General features: G+C 37.8%; 1 protein-coding gene across 1 annotated transcript; it reads right to left on the bottom strand.

Moving 5' to 3' along the window:
* Nucleotides 1-206: 206 nt before the first annotated feature.
* LOC126456177 (clavesin-2-like) lies at nt 207-15,130 on the bottom strand. Its single transcript, XM_050091931.1, has 7 exons — nt 15,013-15,130; nt 10,832-10,923; nt 10,166-10,316; nt 9,686-9,879; nt 9,467-9,577; nt 8,679-8,823; nt 207-366 (listed from the first exon to the last, which is right to left on the bottom strand). The coding sequence occupies exons 1-7, from the start codon at nt 15,128-15,130 to the stop codon at nt 308-310; spliced, it is 870 nt and encodes a 289-aa protein (XP_049947888.1). The 3' UTR covers nt 207-307.
* Between the last annotated feature and the right edge of the window lie 7,003 nt (nt 15,131-22,133).

Below are 22,133 nucleotides of genomic sequence, written 5' to 3' on the forward strand. Positions count from 1 at the left end.
AAATGACTAAGAATCTGTAATAGAATAATGTTCAAGATACTTTGTTTGAGAATAATGTTCAATATACTTTGTTCAAGAATAATGTTCAAGTTACTTTGTTTCTAGAATATACACTTCTGCATTATTTCAGTAATATTATTGATACTCACTGCAAAAATGTTTCTGTTTCTTTGTGATGGAATAACACAGTACTAGAATTCTGTATTGTATTTTACTGACTTTTTATACAATTGTTTACATAACAACTTCTCTTACCATCTAAGGACATACATGTTAGAAATAGTCAGCAAAACCTTGACATTCATTTTCAAATTCCACTTTTGAAACTGTCTTGAGGTTTCATACCATATCCATATTTGTTCCATGCTGAAAAAAAAAGTTCTGAACATCAGTTTTTCATTATTCGTAAAACATTTAGATGTCTGAGCAAATTGACACATAATACAATGTTCAGGAAAATTAAATAATATTTTAAATGATTTGAGTCTGAAATAATGTTAAAAATATTAAATACTTAAAAAATGAAGATGTTAGACAACTAAATTACACTTTTGCATATAGACAAAAAGTTGAATATCTTTATGAGGAGCCAAAAAAACTATTAAACAAAAGTAAATACCATGGTGGACCATAAAGGCCAACTTTAATCCAGAAGTATAAATAAATTTGAGAATAATTTTTTCTGCAGGAATGATACAGGTGTCACACTAAAGCATGCTACTAGGACTAATATGCTGAACTGTGGAGCCATTTCATGAACGAAAGTATCTGAATCCTCCCCTATAATTCTATCTTCTCTAAACTGCATAGTTGAGGAATCTCATTACAACAGATCCTTCAATCTCTCAATCCATGTGGCATCACTCTCTGTTTACTTATTTGTTTCTTTTAATTATTTATTTAGCACTTTTACTTTTTCATCTACATTCTCCTCCATTATCTCGTCCTTATTTTTAGCCCACTGTGTACTTAAGGAATCTATTTATCTCCCTTTCAATCTATCTTTACTTCTCATTCCATCCTCTCTGGACTGAGTCTGGTACTGTACTAACTGATCTACTCTCACTGATGACTCCCCAATCACATCTGTCCATCCTTATCCTCACTGTAGATGGGCCACTTCAGCCTCTGGTATGAGTGTTCTACCCTTTCTTCTCACTCTTCCGCAATCTATCCACCTCTCCTCCTCAAGAAATGAACTGATAGTTCACAATGCTAGGACTGTGTTGTTTACTTTTACTTTTATATCTGTCTATTGTAGTATTAACTGTAAACTAGCAACTATAATTGTTACACCATAATCACCAGAGGTACAGAGATCTAAAAATAATGATCATGGGTGTATCACTAAAAATAATCATCATGGGTGTATCAGTTACTGGCAACTTAATTGAGGCAAATAATCCAAAACTGGACACTGACAACTTTAGAAGTGCTCAGTCAGATCAATATTACTGCAAATGGACATAAAAATCTCCACAAATAATAAGTCTTGAGTTAAATCTGCATAACCTTATTAAAACTATCTCTATCAGTTTTATGAAGCTTAAAGTACGTCCTGGTGGTGACCTGTAAATGTCAGTACAGCAAGTTTGTATGTTTCCTGATTCATTAGTGAGTCACCACATTTGAAGATCTGTTCAACAAATAATGATGAACCACACAACTGGTGACTTAGTCTTTTCCTTCTCCCTTTTTTGTACCTGTAACAATTACCCCTTTCCCTTTGCTTGTTTCACCACATTACAATATTAGCTTGTTTTAATCAACACAAACTGTTCAATTTCAGTGCTGTTCTGATAAATGCAACATATTTGGAGATATTCCATCTGCCTTTTCTCATTTCAGTATATTAGTTATAGGAGTTAATTCTGTTTATTAATGGGGCTTTGAGGTTTTGTGTAAGTTAGTAAATGAACGTTTCTGAAGTTCCAGGGCTTTGTAAAAGCAGCAGAATTTTATTTTTCTAGTAGCTGTTTCAACTGCAGCTGCATTTATTCAATAGATCTATCTTTTGGGTCTCTTTTGAGAGAATTTATGCTAAAAAAGATCTAAAAATGTGTAAAGAAAACATTGAAAATCACTGGGATGGACACCACTTTAATTTGAATGGATGCTTCCAACAGCTTCTTACCAGAAGCATTCAGATTCAAATTATGGTGTCTATGATATATAAAGCCCCTACTGTTTTAAGGAATTTTCCAAACTCTGCAATCACACAATGCACAGAATGCCTTCTGTAGAGCTTAACGTACCTCTCAGAGTGACAACAAAAAACTCTGCTAAAAAGGACCTCAATTCACATATTAAAAACAAAGATGTACCAGTAGGTAACCCTAAAAAATTAGCTGATTTTGTAAACTCATGTTTCAGTGGCATTGCAAAAAAATTACAGCAGAAATTTCCAGATACGTATGATTTACCTACTCAGAACCAGCCAACAAACTCAATGGTGCTCTTGCCAACTACAGAAAGGGAAGTGGCACTAGTAGTACACCAGCTAAAAAATAAAACTTCAGTAGGACTTGATGAAATCCCAATCTGCATAATTAAAGATTGTATAGACTCCATAAAGGGCCCATTAACAGACATAATTAATGAATCTTTCGAGTCTGGATACTTTCCGGAGTACCTAAATCAAGCAAAAGTTATACCTACCCTTAAAAACGGAGATGTGGAAAATGTAGAGAACTACAGGTCGATCTCTATACTGTCTATCATTTCTAAAATAATAGAAATACTAGTCAAAAAGAGACTGCTAAATTACCTGAATGAATATAATCTTCTTTCCAATGACCAATTTGGTTTTAGGCCCGGAAAAGGCACACAATATGCTATAGCACAGTTCACTAAAGTAATTTTAGAAGCACTGGACAAAGGTGAAAATGTAAGTGGTATCTTTTTAGACTTGTCCAAGGCCTTTGATACAGTTGACCACAAAATCTTACTTCATAAATTAGGGCAAATAGGAATAAGAGGTGTGACAAAGAAGTGGTTCAAATCATACTTGGAAAACAGAGTTCAACGAGTTGAGATATCACAAGTTTCAAGCAATTCCCTTATAAAACACCTGTCTGACCCAGAAAATGTGAATATAGGAGTCCCACAGGGAAGTGTATTAGGCCCAATATTGTTTCTTATATACATTAACGACTTCCCACAAAGTATCAGACATGGCGAAAAAAATACTTTTTGCTGATGATAGCAACATAGTAATAACAGGTGAAAATCCAACACAACTGTCAGAAAGAGCAAACGAGGCTCTCAATGATGTCCACAACTGGTCATTAAAAAATAAAGTAACCCTAAATGTAAAGAAAACTAACTATATTAACTTCCAATTGAACAAAAAACACAATGCCACTAAAATAAAAGTTAATAATAATGAATTAGAATGTGTAACAAGTACCAAATTCTTAGGGAAGAATGTAGACAGCCAACTGAAATGGACAAACCATGTCAACATTTTGGCAAAGAAATTATCCACAGCATGCTATGCTCTTAGAATCCTTGCACCGGTATGCAATAATACCTGTCTTAAAATAACATATTACGGATATCTACACTCAGTCCTCAGCTATAGGATCATGTTTTGGGGAACAAGTGCCAGTAACATACAAACTGTGTTCAAAGTACAAAAAAGAGCCATAAGGATAATAACAAATAGCAACAACAGGGCCCACTGTCTACAATTATTTAGAAAGCTAGGAATTCTAACTGTTTCTTGTGAGTATATCTTTCAGAACATAACGTTCATTAAGAAAAATCTTAACATGTACAACACAAACAGCCTAATACATGACCATGAAACAAGAGCTTGTCACCACATCCATCTAGATAGAAAGAACAAGGCAAAGACACAAAAAAGTATATTTTACAATGGGATGAAACTGTACAACAAATTACCACAAGAAATTAAAGAAATAAATGAGCCCCTCACTTTCAGACAAAAGCTTAAAACCTTTTTAGTAAGTAAAAGTTGTTATACTGTAAAAGAATATTTAACATAGATGTAGATTATTAGCAACATATGACATTATCACCCAAATATTATGTAATTATAAATATGTGTATGACTAGTTATAAAAACTACACAAAATATGAGAAACCTGTTTAATTGTAAATGTAAATGTGTGCTCATGTGTTGTAATCTGACGACATCCATACAATATTTATTGTTCCACGGCCGAATAAATAAATAAATAAAAAATAAAAAACAATTTCACACTAGTGTCAGGAGCATTCTCAGCAATGTGCCTGATGCCATCATCAATTGTGTGAATGAAGTTTCAGCCCAAACTGTTGCCTACACCTCCTATTATATGATCTTCTTTTCCAAATCATTCTCCAAAAACCGCAATCACAGGTGGTATGATTGACTCCAGCAAGTGGCTTCACAATAGTAGTGACCTGGCAACCATTTATTGAAGGGTTTTGTACCAATTCCGATAGTCTCCTCTACTGCAATAAGACCTTCTTGATCTTATTAACACTTTCCTTTCTAGCCTTACCTTGCACCACCTACATCTACCTGTATATGTTGGATATTGTCAGACTGCTTCTAAAGTTGTTAAGTTGTCTTTATGTTTTATCCACATTTTCCAGAGTACTGAAGCTATTTAAAGTGCTAGACTGAAACTTTCAGATTCACACTATTTGCTGAATATTTTAACTGATTTGGACAGCTGAAATGCCTTCTCATCTATTCCTAAAATTACTTCTGTGAACTGAAGTTTCCAGTCCTGTTTAAGTTTAAATATTAACTGTTCTTTTTTTAGTATTATATAGTGGTAGGAATAGTATTTGCATCCAGTCAGAAGTGAGGAGCATCATATTCATGGAGATTGTATCACAACATCCAGTATGAAAATAATCCTTTTTGTCGATATAATGTAGTTGGATACTTAAAAAAAATCTGCTCACCAAGCGGTGACAGGAGAACTCACACATAAAAAATGGTTTTATTTATGCAAGCTATCAGAGCCAGTGGCTCCTTCTGGCAGAAGGGTTGAAAGGGAAGGGCGAGGGGTGGAGGAAAAGTAGCAGAAAGATTTAGGAGAAGAGGTAGAGTTCAGAAAAGTCATCCAGAACCCTGGGTCATGGGAGACTTACCAGACAGGGTAAGAAGGAAAGACTGATTGTTGGGGACTGCACTGGATGAGATTTTAAAACCTGGGAGATTAAAGGTGGCAGATAGAGTAATATCCAAGGCAAAGATTACTGCTAAAACGTCATGGATGAGTTAATAAGAGTGAAGAAACTAGGTGCATTGTATGTAACAGAGGTGGGAGATGGATGGCTAAAAATAGACAGGTCAGAAAATGAAAAATTTAGAAAACTAAACTGGAATGAAGAAAGGAGTAATTATTGTGAAGAAATGCTGAGACAGAAGAAATTAATGTAAATTAAGGCCAAGTGGGTGGTGAGAAGAAAGGACATGTTGTATACTAGGTCCCAACTGCGGAGTTCTGAGAAACTGCTGTCTGGGGGAAGAATCCAGATGGCATATGTGATGAAACATGCACTGAGGTCACAACTGTCATGTTGTAAATCATGCTCTGCAACAGGATATTATGTGTTGCCAGTATATATCTGCTGCTTATGCCTATTCATCCTAATTTATAGCTTGGTGGTAGTTATGCTGACGTAAAAGGCCGAACATTGTTTACAGAGCAGTTGGTATATGATATGTGTAATTTCACAGGTGGCTCTCCCTTTGATAGCTTATGTTTTGCCAGTTACAGGAGTGGTATAGTTGGTAGTAGGATGGTGCGTAGGCCAAGTCTTGCACAGGGACAGTCACAGGAGTAGGAGCCATAGGTTAGGGAGACGGGTGCAGAAGGAGCATAGGGTCTGACAAGGATATTTTGGAGACTGGGAGGGCGACAAAAAAGCTATTCTAGTTGCAGCCATCTCGCTACCCTATGGCTCCCATCCCTGTGACTGTCCATGCTGCAAGACTTACTCTACGCATCCTTCTACCACCATTCATGCCACCCCTGTAATCCCTGTAACATATACCATCAAAGGGAGAGCCACCTGCAAAATGACAAGTCATATACCACAATATCCTGTTGTAGAACATGCTCTACAACATGACAGTCATGATTTCAGTGCCTGTTTCACCACATGCAGCATCTGGATTCTTCCCCCCAAAAACCAGTTTCTCAGAACTACACAGGTGGGAACTGTCACTACACCACGTTCTTGGTTCTTGGCACCCACTTGGCCTTAATTTACATTAATTTCTCCTGTCTCAGCATTTCTTCACAATAACTACTCCTTTCTTCATTCCAGTTTAGTTTTCTATATCTTTCATTTTCTGACCTGTCAATTTTTTTCTACCCCCCTCCCCCCCTGTTACATACAATGCACTTAGGTTTTTCACTCTTATTAACTAATGCACAATGTTTTTGCAGTAATCTCTGTCTTGGATATTACCCCATCATCCACCTTTAAGCTCTCAGGTTTTAAAATATTGTCTAGACAGTCCCCAACAATCAGTCTTTCCTTCTCATCCTGTTTGGTAAGTCTTCCCTGACCAGGTGTTCTGGGTGATTTTTCCAAACTGTACCCTTTTTCCTAAACCTCTCCAGTCCTCATCGTTCACCTCTCCCCCCTCACTGTCAACCCTTCTGCTGGAAGAAGGAGCCACTGGCTCAGAGAAGTTGCATAAGTAAAACCTTTTTTTTATGTGTTTGTTCTCCTGCCGCTGCTTGGTCAGTAGATGTTTTTATCTATCCAATTACATTATATTATGAAAATAAGACTGACATTCCTCACAGTGGTGTTCTTTCTCTATGATTCTGTGGTAGTTTGCACACTTGAGCATTTTAACAGTAGAACCTTAAGCCAGGTATCTGACTAAAAACCTTTGTTCAGTGAAAGGCAGCAACCAAGGAACTACTAAATCAGATTTCTGTAGATTATTGTCTAACAATTTTTCATGTGATTTCGTCTATCTGCTATGCTAAATAACTTGAGTGGTGAAGTTTGTTTGTGGGAGAAAATCAAAATGATTCATGAAAGATAATATAGTTTTTGAAAATGAAAAACATAATTTATGAAAGATAATGCTCACATAATTTGTAGAGGCAGATAGTATGAGGTAAAGAATTGATTGATGTAGATTGTTTGATACGTGAGAACATTCACTACCATAGAAACAATCAAAATAAATCATAATAATTCATTAGGTTACACACAAACATTAGCTTTATCATAACTGATGATTTAACGTCCTAGGTACATGTATGATAATACTATTATAACTGCAAATGCACTAATATTATAGTTTTGTAACTATGAAATTGTAAACAACAGTGTCTACATTGTTGGTTTAGGGAATCAACAATTGCCAGTGAAGGATCACACCCGAGGGCACAAAATTGCACAGTCAATCTATGTATTGTGTTTCTGTGTGAAATTTGTGGGTTAGAGCAATAGATGACTTATCACTCAATGAATTGTACTCATGTAACAATGTTACAGATGTGCTGCAATCAGTTTTTACAGCAATTAAGCATGGTTTTATTGTTTTATTTTGTGTTGCTATGACCATATGACATAATGACTTCATATTACAGTTTATACTGTTATTCAGGAACCATGAACCACTCCAAAGAGTGTAGTTAAATCAGAAATGATCACGTACATTAACTGGAAATAGAAATATAAAAACACTCATACTCCTACAATTGTAAGATTTTGCCATGATCAGCTTGTGTAATAAAAGTGGAAATGTATAGAAGTTAATAGTAATAGTTAAAACAAACAGGGCTACAGCTAATGATTTTCAGCTATTCATTAAACAACCTGACACATTATTTAAGTTTTTAACTTTGAAACAGAATTAGACAATGTTAAGCAGAAACTTTCTAGAAAATACCTGTTTTAGAGCTATCATTTAGTCCTTTCCCATTTTGTATAATCTACTTCTCTCTCATAGAATTTGGTCTATTGTTGAAAACAGTTTTGTAGATGCATCAAAACTACAACATCATAGTTTGAATGTCAGGATGCAACTTTCTTTTAAATGAACTGAAATCTATTTTTTACAATTAATTAAAGGTGGACTGCATTAATGGTGATGACATCAAGATGCATACTACTAACAAGTGAGTCTCTGATTTGGTGAAGTCACTTGCCTCTGACCTAGTAATTGCAGATTCTTATGAGGAGGCATATTAGGCCTTGCCATCAGGGAAGCATTTCCAAATTGCCTCATTGTCAAAGTGGGTGATGTGGTATTGGGGTAACAGTGCAAGGCTACCACCTTATTTACTGGTGATAAACTCTACAGAGACCACCAGAAATCCAAGATAATACTCCAGCTCAGAACATTCCTGGACTATTGCCTCCAGATCTTTAGCTGCCACTGAACTAACTGCTGTAGACACTGAGGCTTTTCTGACAGTCTTTTTGTTGTGCCTATCTGTGCCGCAGCATCTCCAGTAAATGGTGAGTAGCAACTAGCCTTTTCACAATATTATTACACTTCCTGCTTGATTTTCCACTGTTGAATTTTGCCTAAAACATATTAAGTTAGATTTCCAGTCAATGGCTTAGTTTTTGCAAAATTTTCTTGGTTACCTTGCTGTATGCATGCTTCATGAGAAATTTAAATATGATAGTTCTTAGAAACAGCACTGATTAACACCAAACTATGAATATATTACCTTTGATCATGTTTTCATTATGTTGAATTTTGGATCTGAATGAACTGAAGTTGAAATCAGGAAGCATTCCTCCTAACTGCTTTGGCAGTATCTCAAAAGGCACATATTCATGCAGGGAAGACATGTTTCTACCATGAATATGAATCTGAAAAATTTAATCATTAGAAACAGGCTAACATTTACATCTTCATATACATATTACAACCATAATGTAGTCTTATTATAAACATTGTAGAAAAGTTCTTGTGGAATCTAAATACTTGAGGATTAAGGGAGGCTGCTCACCAAAAAGTAGAGGTGTGGAGTTGTCTGTAGACATACACAAATGAAAGAAAACTTGCTGGCTTTTGAAGTTATCATTTGATAAACTCTCTCTCTCTCTCTCTCTCTCTCTCTCTCTCTCTCTCTCTCTCTCTCTCTCGCACACGCGCGCGCGCACACACACACACACACACACACACACACACACACACACACACACACACACACACACACCATAATCAATCCACCTACCAAACAATAGCACTGGTACTGCAAGTCTAGCTGGCACCACATAGGGGCATAGGCATGTGTATGCCATTCATGTGCAAAGGAAAACTTCAAAAGCTAGCAAGTTTTATTTCTTTTGTGTGTGCCTATTGACAACATAGGATTTCAGTGAGTGGTCTCCTTTAATCCTAAAGTATTTATGGTCTTATTATAATATGTTGCTACACTAGAATAAAGAAGGTCTCTAAGAAAGGTAGCTGTTTCAAATTATACCCATATTATCTTGATACAATACTCACTCTTCTTCTCAGCTTTTCTTTCAAAAACGGTTTACAAAGTGCAAACACTGCACTAAAAAGTGATGGTGCATTTACAACATGGATACCCTTGAGCCTCAAAGGGAAGCTATCCTGCAAATCCATATTTTCATACATAAAATATTACTACACACAAACATATTTCTTTCATAAGCATACATGGCATAATATTAGTTGCAGTAATGGAATGCTGATTTTTACCTGGAACATTTTAACAAAAAGTGATAAGTTTGATGGTGTTGCAACTAGGAAATGTTGAAGTCCGTACCCTGTCATATCCACAATAAATACTGCACCAGAAATCTGAACATGAGGATCTTCACAGCAAAATGAAAGCACTGTTGCTGTCAACCGGAAGCATTCTTCTACGACAATCTTTTTGAAATCCACTTTTTCTGAAAGGCTGTCATTTAATTAATCTTGGTAGTAAAAAAACAATTCTATTACACCTAATCTGAAGAGTTAATAGTATGTGTACTTAAGAAACTATTATAATCAGTCACATAATGAGTTATGTTATGTGAAAAATACTTACCTTGAAAGACTTTAAATAAATGTCTTTACTCATGCAGGAGATTCAAAATCAGTAAATAATTGAATTTTCAGTGTGTCAAAATATTTGAGTGCAACTATATCAACAATACATAAATGCAGTTACTGATCTTTAAAAATGACACTTACCAAATCTCATGATAACTACAATCCTTCCATCATTATCTTTTTGGTCTAGCACTGTCATTACATCCATGTCATAAACATACCCTTTTTCTGATGGGAGACAGCATTCAAGTTGTTTTGGATGTGCCTTTTTAATTTTGTAAAAGTTTTTGAGCTGAAGGCAGATCAGAAACATTGTTAAAACAAGGGTGTAACAGGAAAGATCAGTTCAGACAATCTCAAATATTTATTTACTTCCTTCATCATAATTACTCACAAGATCCAAGTGAATTGAGATTCACAAGAAAATCAAAAACACACAATGTTTCATGTGAATATTAAGGTGCTAGATTTTTCAGTACAAGTAGAAGAAAAATTTCAAGAAAAGAAAAAGTTTCAAAACTAGCATCACTAATTGAATGAAAAGAGGTGATGCGATGAATACATAACACGCCAGCGAAATGGAATGCTATTACACATATATAGAAAAATGCTTCATTCATGCACAGTATCCCACTGTTGTAAAAAAGCCAAATATCAATGCCGTTTCAATACTACATCTGCTGTTAGACCTTACTGGGCTATATACAAATCCTTTACTTATGTACAGAGGTAAAGAGAACTTCAGTATTTTGTTGAGACTTACAAATGGAAGAAAATTAGCATGCTGGTACAATTCCACAATCTTACCAATTTGAACGCTTCATTCACATTGTGTTTCCTTGCTCTTAAGAAAGCTAAGAGGAATATGTCATCAGTTCTTGAATATAGCCCTTTTTCACCTGAAAATTGCCAAAACACTTTCTTTATTTTTTGAAATGAATAGATCTTGTAATTTTAGCACACAAAAACACAAATTTATAATTTCATGACTATATTTTGATAAGAAATAATATGTCCAAGAAGTGGGTCCTGAAAGTGCACTGTCATAAAATGTAAACAAGTCACAAACCATTTTTCCTTTCAATAACTTTTGAGAGTGCCCATATTTTGCAAAATTATGCCAACAAACAAATGAAACTTTCATGATGACTGACTGATTTTTTAATATACAATTGTCACCCAGAATCTTTGTTACATATTACAAAATCATGAAGCCATAAACTACCAAAGGTTGTCCCTCTAATGGAGTAGACAATGTTTATCAGATGATAAATGGCAAGTAGAATTCCTGTTATGTATCCATAGAGTGAGGTGGAGTGTTGGCCAAGGCACTGAAATCACATTCAGAAAGGGCAGTCTAATAATCGCTATGTGGCTATACAACATTTGGTTTTCCATGATTTCCCTCGAAGATTACGATAAATGATAGGATGCATACTTTGCAAAGGTCACAGCCAATATCCTTTCCCATCCTTGTTCTATCTGATCTTGAGCACAACCTCTAATGGCATTGTTATCTACTGGCTGTGAAAACATGATCTTCCTTTTTTGGGGATGTATTAAAAAACACAAAATTACAGCGAAAACAGCCGACTGCAATGGAAGTCTTGAGAATGTTTCATTGCTTCCCTGTAGGCTTTAGGAGTGATGCAAGTTAGAGGCAGAAAGCTAGTGAACAATGATGGTAATGGTGTCAATTGATAGCTGGCTCACTGGCTCAGCCACACCTCACCTGTACGGACTATGAGATATCACAATGTATTGCAGAAAGGGAAACTGTGGTAGAGAAGAGAATGAAACAGGGTTGTATCCGATATTCACTGATAGAAAAAAAAGCCACAACATCAAGAAGTAATTAAGTCAGAGTAATGAAATTCTGGGAATAGATTTGCCTATGTAACAAATTTAAGTGGTTAATATTGCACAATCATAGGTTAACATAAGCATGAGATAAGCCATTGCAAATGTGAAATGCTGGTACATTAATAACTGGTGTAACCACCAAAATGTTGAATGCAAGCATGAAAACATGTATGCATTGTTTTGTAGAGGTAGGTGCAGGATGTCAGTTTGTTTGATGGAGTTCCATGCCCATGCCCATGCCCATTTGATCGGTCAATACAGGGATGTGTAATGCTGGTTGTGGATGACACTGGAGTTGTCCTCCGATGATGTCCCATATGTACTCAGTTGGAGACAGATCTGGTGATTGAGAAAGCCAAGGGAACATGTCAACATTCTGCAGAACTTGTTGGGTTACAACAGCAGCATGTGGGCAAGTGTTATCCTGTTGAAAAGCAGCCCCTGAAATGCTATTCATGAATGGCATCACAAGTCGAATCACCAGATTGACAAACATATTTGCAGTCAGGCTCTGTGGGATAGAGAAGAAAGTGTTCCTATTGTTACACAAAATTGGACTGCGGACCATAACTCCAAGTGTAAGTCCAGTGTGTCTAGCATGCAGACAGTTTGTTGCAGGTCCCCAACTGGCCTCCTTCTAAGCAAACCACTGCTGTCATTGGTACAAAGGCAGGACAGCTTTCATCAGAAAACACAACAGACCTCCACTCTGCCCTCCAATGAGCTCTTGCATGACACCACTGAAGTCGCAAATGGCAGTGGTTTGGGGTCAGTGGAATATGTTCTACAGGGTGTCTGGCTTGGAGCTTCCTTGAAGTAATCGATTTGTAACAGTTCATTGTGTCACTGTACTGCCAACTGCTGCTCATATTGCTGCTGCAGATGCATTTTGATGCACAAGAGTCATATACTGAACTCTATAGTAGTATCACATGGCAGTCTGGAGCCCTGTGTTCTTGTGACTGTACAGTCCCATGGCCACTGCTGTCAGCAGTCATACATGACACAGTGGCTACATTCTACATCTACATCTACATCTACATCTACATTTATACTCCGCAAGCCACCCAACGTGTGTGGTGGAGGGCACTTTACATGCCACTGTCATTACCTCCCTTTCCTGTTCCAGTCGCGTATGGTTCGCGGGGAAGAACAACTACCAGAAAGCCTCCGGGCACACTCGAATCTCTATAATTTTACATTTGTGATCTCCTTGGGAGGTATAAGCAGGGGGAAGCAATATATTTGTTACCTCATCCAGAAACGCACCCTCTCGAAACCTGGACAGCAAGCTACACCACGTTGCAGAGCACCTCTCTTGCAGAGTCTGCCACTTGAGTCTGCTATACATCTCTATAATGCTATCACGCTTACCAAATAACCCTGTGACGAAACATGCTGCTCTTTGTTGGATCTTCTCTATCTCCTCTGTCAATCTGACTTGGTACGGATCCCACACTGGTGAGCAATACTCAAGTATAGGTCGAACGAGTGTATTGCAAGCCACCTTCTTTGTTGATGGACTACATTTTCTAAGGACTCTCCCAATGAATCTCAGCCTGGCACCTGCTTTACAAACAACTAATTTTATATGATCATTCCACTTCAAATCGTTCTGTAGGCATGCTCCCAGATATTTTACAGAAGTAACTGCTACCAGTGTTTTTTCCGCTATCATATAATCATACAATAAAGGATCCTTCTTTCTATGTATTCGCAATACATTACATTTGTCTATGTTAAGGGTCAGTTCCCACTCCCTGCACCAAGTGCCTATCTGCTGCAGATCTTCTTGCATTTCACTGCAATTTTCTAATGCTGCAACTTCTCTGTTGCTGCAAATTCTTTCTACAGTATCACAGAAGGAACATTCTACTTCTTGCAATCCTATTACATGATTTTGTTCAAACTCTATGAGTTGTTGATAATGGCATCTTTGTTACTTTAAAGGCATTCTTGATTATCATCAACTCATCACACCCAGTCTGAAAGGTGACTACCATGACTGTTACCACACGTATTTAAAGCAAACCTGATTTGCATCCTCATAGAGGCATTGCTAGCACCACTAACACTACTAGCATGATATTTGAACAGACAGCATCTTTCAGATGTAGAAATAGGCCTACCAATGTTTGTTTATGTCGCACAACTCATTCTTGGTGCTGCAACCTTTTTTTCATCAGTGTACATGTAAATAAGTATATTGATATCCTACATTGCTTCAAGTAGCCATAAGTGCTGGTAAACTTAAAGGTACATAAATGCATGTAATTAATATACTGTTGTAATTAAGAAGTTGTACATGTGTATAAAAGTGTTCCAGTGATCTACATACAGGTGTCAATAAGTGTGCTAGTAACCTTTATGGTCCTTTAATTATACAAAATTTTATTTACTCATAAGCTATACTTATATTTACCTTAGATGTTGACAAGGCCAGTTGTATCAAAATATACTGAATGACTGAAGTAAACATTCTAATAATTCTAAGTCTATTAATTCTAGTAATTCGACAGTATTATGAAAAGGTTAGATAGCCACTGACCACATAGAGAAAACACTGAGTCACAATGAAAAGAATGCTGAACATTTAAGCTTTCAGATATAAATTCCCTTCTTCAGAAATAGAAATAAACCACACAGTCACACAAACATAATTCAAATACACATGGCCACAGTCTTTGGACACTGTGGCCCAACTGCAGAGTGTGACTGTGTCTGACATAAGCAGCAATCTGGGATGAGTGATGGGGTAAGGAGGAGGTGTAGGGTGGGGAGGGAGTGGGATAGTGTGTTAGGGGTGGTGGAAAAGGTGATGCCATCAGAGCATGCAGGAATGTAGTTAACACAGGATAGGGCTGCTATGTGCTGAGTTGGGAGGCTGTGCTGTAGTGAACATGTATGTGGGAATGCGTGTGTTTTCTGTTTCCAATGAAGGACTTTTTTGTCCAAAAGCTTAAATGTTTGCAACCCAACACTTCTTTATATGGTGAGCAGCAGTCTGTTCTTTTTTTCTTTTCCTAATGTTGTTGTTATTCTATCATGGACTTTATATTGTTTAAATTCGGATAATTCATTTGCATATCTGAAAAATAATACCCAAAAAGTAAGATACATCATACCTTGAACAAGTGTTCGCAAGGCATATATGTTGTCTTCAATCTTTGTTGGATCTTCCAACACCTCATGCTGTGCACGTTGCTTCCAGCTCTCATCTAATGATTTGTGAAAACTGGACATATCCAGGCAATGCTTTCAGTTCTTTGTCTAAGTTCATACACTGTCATGAAAGAGTGATATTAGTTGCATATTAAAAATATTATTGAGTATTTTATAAACTGTAGCTTTTTACATCATATAAGTTATCACAAGACAATAATGACAATTTTTGTTAAAACTGTAGAAAAATAAAGGCTTTACCACGCAATCATACAGTAACAAGCACTTAGTTTTAAGTATGATACTGTAAACTGAGAACATGGTATGCTCTATAGCATTTGTAATAAATCGCAAAAAATCCAGACTACATTTGATTAGACAACTAAATAATGTGAAATATAAACATGGGCTGCAAACAGACATGTTAGTTTGACAGATGTGCTAATTTTGTGGACAGTGTGAGAGCAAGACACATACATGATAAAACACTTCTGAAACATTTTCTTCTTTGACAATTTTCAGAATTGTTTCTAATTACATTGATGATTTCATCCTGTATAATGCAATGCAGCATTTTTTTTTTTTTTTTTTTTTTTCAAAAAGTTTTAAATCCATCTATCAAACTTATTATATATCCCATAAAGGTTAATGTGCTTTATAATATTTTAGTGTCACACTAAATCATAAGCTACCAAAATTCTAGAAATGAGTTTCACAGATTCCACTTGGTGATCTCTACTCATGACTACAAGGATATCACATGTGAAGAGAATGAGTCAGGTTTAACAAATGGTTACTGACAAAAACCATGCAAAATCATTTTCCCTGATGTAGGTTTTTTTATTTGATTTCTGAAAATACTCTAGGATACAGAGACACGCAGGTGAATACTCATTTGTAGACCATATTTGTGATGAATCAGGTCATTAGCTCATTTGGTTAGGGATGGGAACTAGGTAGCAAATTAGGATGGTAAACCTTCTTATTGATCTAGTATTCGTGATATTCTATACAGTTGGTCACATCCATTTAAGCAATTGTCATGCATTTTTGTGTGCCCATATCATAAATATTGCACAAAAGTAACCCAAGCAAATAGAATAGAGATTACATGATTCATACAAAACAAGTAATATGAAATGCCGCTCCTTACTCTCCTTACCTAAAGGTGACCTTTTGGCATCAGACCATTAGATCTCAGAAACAAGTACAAACTCTTGCTTAAGATGCATTAGTTAGAACTGCAAGAACAAAGACTGGTGGGAAAACAGTCAACTGTAGAAAAGAAGTCAGTTCTTAATGATCACCATGAAGTTATGAAATTTTAATCTTGGGTGCTAAAACTAATTACAGATGCCCATCAAAGTTTGCAGCAGAGATATGGTGCAGATATCCTTCCACATTCAGCAGCATTTTTATGATATGAACAGATTAACAAGAATGTTTGCGTCATAGCAGATCAGTCCAGATTGTAATTAGTATCATTAGCAACATCTCAAGGAAACATTCAGAATAAAACTGAAGACAGCATTTCCCAGATCTGCATTATCATTATACTTCCAAATCACTGGTGCATTCAGCATGCCTATGGCTCATATAGTGAACTTGCTAGAGCTTCTGGGACTTATTGGAACATAGGAGGAGGAGGAGATTATTGTTTAATGTCCCATTGACAACAAGGTCATTAGATACAGAGCTCAGATTAGGGAAACATGGAGAAGGAAAGTGGCTGTGTCTTTATGAAGTAACCATCCTAGCATTTGCCGTAATTAATGTAGCGAAATCATGAAAAACCTAAATCAGGATGGCCAGATGTGAATTTGAACTATCATCCTTCAGAATGCAAGGCCAGAGTGCTAACCGCTGCACTACCCTGCGAGTTCTCATTTCCATGCACATATACTTCTATCCTGTACAAAGCACTGAAGTTCATGTCAGAGTACTTCCCATTTTACCACATATTAGGATTTCTTTCCTTTATATTTGTGTAGGGTACAAGAAAATAATGACTGCCTAAACATCTCTGTCTTCTGTTATCAATCTAATTTTGTCCTCACTTCTATATAGGAGTGATGCCTAGGGACTGTTATATACCCCTAGATCTATCACTTAGTACTGGTTTCTGTAAATTTATAAGTAGGCTTTTATGCGATAGTTGCCATGTGTCTTTGAGTACCCACTAGCTCAAGTGCTTCAAGAGTTTTGCAATGTTATCATGTGAGTCAACCAAGTCTGTCACCACTTGTGCTACAATTACAAATTTGCACTTCATATTCTCTGTTAGATCTGCCTGGTATGTGTATTCAGATCTGGCTTTGTATTTAGGAGCCCAACATCAAAGGTATAAGCATTATATGCATAAGTGTATTAACTTGAGTATTTGCAGTCTTTTTGTTTCCAGAGAATGAAATATTGTGTCTATGCTTGGCATGGAAATGAAACCATCAACCACAAAGACAAATGATTGCTTGTGTTTTATCATTCCACGAAAGGGAGAAGTAAATACAAGGTAGCAACCAGAGGGTCCAATGTATGGCTGAAGCTGAACTGTTAGGACACCTTACAACTGTCTGCAGGTGGTTCTCATCTACCAGTGCTGTGAAGCATTCATAACCTACTGGAGGAGACAATTTGGAAAGCCAAAATTTCCAGTTTTGACTGTTTCTTTGCACTGCCATCACCTTACCTTGTGTAATGGCACATGACTTCGACAGCAATGGGAACGTCAGCTGCATGTCATAACATTGCAACAGATTGTGTAACATCTTCTGAATTAGAACTGGTTTGATGGGATCGTAAGTGTTAGTATTTTTTTAATCCTAGAATGTTCAGAGATTGAAATACACTCCTGGAAATGAAAAAAAGAACACATTGACACCGATGTGTCAGACCCACCATACTTGCTCCGCACACTGCAAGAGGGCTGTACAAGCAATGATCACACGCACGGCACAGCGGACACACCAGGAACCGCGATGTTGGCCGTCGAATGGCGCTAGCTGCGCGGCATTTGTGCACCGCCGCCGTCAGTGTCAGCCAGTTTGCCGTGGCATACGGAGCTCCATCGCAGTCTTTAACACTGGTAGCATGCCGCGACAGCGTGGACGTGAACCGTATGTGCAGTTGACGGACTTTGAGCGAGGGCGTATAGTGGGCATGCGGGAGGCCGGGTGGACGTACCGCCGAATTGCTCAACACGTGGGGCGTGAGGTCTCCACAGTACATCGATGTTGTCGCCAGTGGAAGGCGGAAGGTGCACGTGCCCGTCGACCTGGGACTGGACCGCAGCGACGCACGGATGCACGCCAAGACCATAGGATCCTACGCAGTGCCGTAGGGGACCGCACCGCCACTTCCCACCAAATTAGGGACACTGTTGCTGCTGGGGTATCAGCGAGGACCATTCGCAACCGTCTCCATGAAGCTGGGCTATGGTCCCGCACACCATTAGGCCGTCTTCCGCTCACGCCCCAACATCGTGCAGCCCGCCTCCAGTGGTGTCGCGACAGGCGTGAATGGAGGGACGAATGGAGACGTGTCGTCTTCAGCGATGAGAGTCGCTTCTGCCTTGGTGCCAATGATGGTCGTATGCGTGTTTGGCGCCATGCAGATGAGCGCCACAATCAGGACTGCATACGACCGAGGCACACAGGGCCAACACCCGGCATCATGGTGTGGGGAGCGATCTGCTACACTGGCCGTACACCACTGGTGATCGTCGAGGGGACACTGAATAGTGCACGGTACATCCAAACCGTCATCGAACCCATCGATCTACCATTCATAGACTGGCAAGGGAACTTGCTGTTCCAACAGGACAATGCACATCCGCATGTATCCCGTGCCACCCAACGTACTCTAGAAGGTGTAAGTCAACTACCCTGGTCAGCAAGATCTCCGGATCTGTCCCCCATTGAGCATGTTTGGGACTGGATGAAGCGTCGTCTCACGCGGTCTGCACGTCCAGCACGAACGCTGGTCCAACTGAGGCGCCAGGTGGAAATGGCATGGCAAGCCGTTCCACAGGACTACATCCAGCATCTCTACGATCGTCTCCATGGGAGAATAGCAGCCTGCATTGCTGCGAAAGGTGGATATACACTGTACTAGTGCCGACATTGTGCATGCTCTGTTGCCTGTGTCTATGTGCCTGTGGTTTTGTCAGTGTGATCATGTGATGTATCTGACCCCAGGAATGTGTCAATAAAGTTTCCCCTTCCTGGGACAATGAATTCAAGGTGTTCTTATTTCAATTTCCAGGAGTGTACTTTGTCATATACCCAGTGGTAATGCAGCTGTGGTCTATTGTATGATATATAAATCTGGTGATGACTAGTGTGGAATACGTCATAAATTATTGTCTTCATTGTTTGACTGATGACCTTTTGAAGCAGCCAGTATTGAAGCTCTCAGAGGCACAACAGTAGTATACGCAGTGTTTTAGGAGCAACAAGAATTACAGTTCCAGAATGAGATTTCCACTCTGCAGCGGAGTGTGTGCTGATACGAAACTTCCTGGCAGATTAAAACTGTGTGCTGGTCTGAGACCCAAACTCGGGACCTTTGCCTTTCATGGGCAAGTGCTCTACCATCTGAGCTACCCAAGCACGACTCACACCCCATCCTCACAGCTTTACTTCTGCCAGTACCTTGTCTCCTACCTTCCAAACTTTACAGAAGCTCTCTTGTGAACCTTGCAGAACTAGCACTCCTGAAAGAAAGAATATTGCAGAGACATGGCTTAGCTACAGCCTGGGGGATGTTTCCAAAATGAGATTTTCACTCTGCATTTCACATGACAAATGAAGAATAATAATTAGAGTTCACATTCTTTTGTGCTTGAAGTGTGCCTGCTTGTGTGTATGAATAATGTGTGTTTCTCTGTTTCTCCTATTGTTACGAAGGCTGTGGCCAAAAGCTTTGTGTAAGCATGTTTTAATTGTGCCTGTCTGCAACTTAACATGTCTTCTTTACAGTAAGTAGCAATGTGTCTTTTCCTACATTCTTGGCTATGGAAAGGTTTTTATGAAGTTTTATTGTGTGGCACATGAAGTTCTTCTGCAAACATGGTGGCCTTTGGTCTGTGAAAAGTGTTAGAGCTGTGCAGCAGTTGTTCTTACAAATCTGCTTGACACACATATCATGAATTGGGGACTACTAGACCAGAGTACACACAATGGATTGCACCTGCATGCATTCCATGTCCATATAAGACATACATTACAGCCAGATGATTATACTCATTGAGCGACTTTTCTGATGGAGATGTTGGTATGAATCAATACTAGCAATGAGTATCTTCAATGAATCTGTTTTACAGGGGAGGCTACTTTCCACATACCAGGTAAAGTTAATGGGGACAATGTTAGGGTACAGGGTTTGGAAATGCCACAAGTTGCCCTAGATAATGTTAGGGATTCCCTTGAAACGAATGTGTGGTTTTAAATCAGGATAGAGTTACTGGCTATTTCTTTTTGTTGAAAACTGTGTAACAGCTATCACCTATCTGGATATGCTAGAACAATTTGCAGAATTGCAACTGAGAGACATTCAGCCTGATGTGATTTTCCAACAAGATATTGCACTACCACATTGGGTATTGCATGTTAGAAATTTAATTAACGAAACAGTCCCTGACATGTGGATTGCGCATGATAGTCACACTGCCTGGCCTGCAAGATCATCAGACATAATGCGCTTACATTTCTTTTTTGAAGGACCATATAAAGGAGAAGGTTTACACTACACAAGTATCATATCCACCTATATTAAGAATGTTGTCAAATGTATGATGTCAAATTGAATATCGATTAGACGTAGCAATAAAGGGTGCACATGTTGAGGTTTGTTGACATTGTAATAAAAACTTGGTGATTTATTCTTTAATTTATCACAAACTACAAACTTGTAAGCTCTATAGATTTTTTAAAAAATAAATATTGGTAATTATACAAAGAGACCGAGCGAGGTGGCGTAGTGGTTAAACACTGGACTCGCATTCGGGAGGACGACGATTCAATCCCGCGTCTGGCCATCCTGATTTAGGTTTTCCGTGATTTCCCTAAATCACTCCAGGCAAATGCCGGGTTGGTTCCTTTGAAAGGGCACGGCCGACTTCCTTCCCAGTCCTTCCCTAATCCGATGAGAACGATGACCTCGCTGTCTGGTCTCCTTCCCAAACAACCCTACCCTACCCTATACAAAGAGTTTAGACCCATCCTGTATATCCTAGAGAATTGATGGTTATAAACTCACTTCTATAAGTGTCTGAGAATTCTACAATGAATAAAAAAATGTCCTCCATATCCCAGGACGGGATCGACATATTACTTTTAAAAAATACTACATGCCAGGTAAGTCCTATAATCAATAGGGAATGTTAGAAACATGATTACACTGATAACAATGAATTATGCTTTTTTACACTCAATACTTAATAATGGAATTATTTTCTGAATCACTTAAGTAATTAAAACTTTAAAAGAAAGTAAGCACAACAGTTTTATTCAAACAGCAAAGGGAAATACACAAACCACTATTTAAAAAGATGAATATATTGCTCCTTTCTTGCCAATACATACTAGAAATATTATATTTTACTGCAGAAAGCATTAACAAATTTGGATTGCCACCATCATGACACAAGATCAAAAACCTTTTTAAGACTAGTTCCCCACTCAACAAACTTGTACAGTAAAGATGTTGAATGTATGGGAATAAAATCATTTAATCACCTTCTGGCATCAATAAAAGAAAACTGAAAAATAAATAAATTTATAATGAATGTAAAATTCCTCTTAATAAAATGCTGTTTTTACATTATCCAGGAATTTTTGGAATCTGACCTGTCCTGTAAACAAAAGCAAATCAGAACATTTATACTTAAGCCATTTCCATGGATGTCTTACGATATAACTAGAAATAAAAGTAAATGAATTAAAAATCGTTTGAGGATGTAAGTCATCTTGCCCACTCATGCAGCACATAAGATAATAATATACGAAGTTGTAACTATTAGATCCTACACAACATAGGTAAAAATAACACCATCAGTATTATAATGTTCCAGTCTGCTGTTTGTAAA

The sequence above is a fragment of the Schistocerca serialis genome, chromosome 2, assembly GCF_023864345.2.
Source record: "Schistocerca serialis cubense isolate TAMUIC-IGC-003099 chromosome 2, iqSchSeri2.2, whole genome shotgun sequence".
Lineage (NCBI taxonomy): Eukaryota > Metazoa > Arthropoda > Insecta > Orthoptera > Acrididae > Schistocerca > Schistocerca serialis.

Bases quoted from the DNA above. Each gene is read 5' to 3' on its own strand.
- LOC126456177 (XM_050091931.1), bottom strand. From the start codon at position 15,130: ATGTCCAGTTTTCACAAATCATTAGATGAGAGCTGGAAGCAACGTGCA. The intron at 10,924-15,012 runs GTATGATGTATC...GGCAATTTTCAG, and splicing joins CTTGCGAACACTTGTTCAAG to GTGAAAAAGGGCTATATTCA. The intron at 367-8,678 runs GTAATATATTCA...TTTTTTTTTCAG, and splicing joins TAATGAAAACATGATCAAAG to CATGGAACAAATATGGATAT.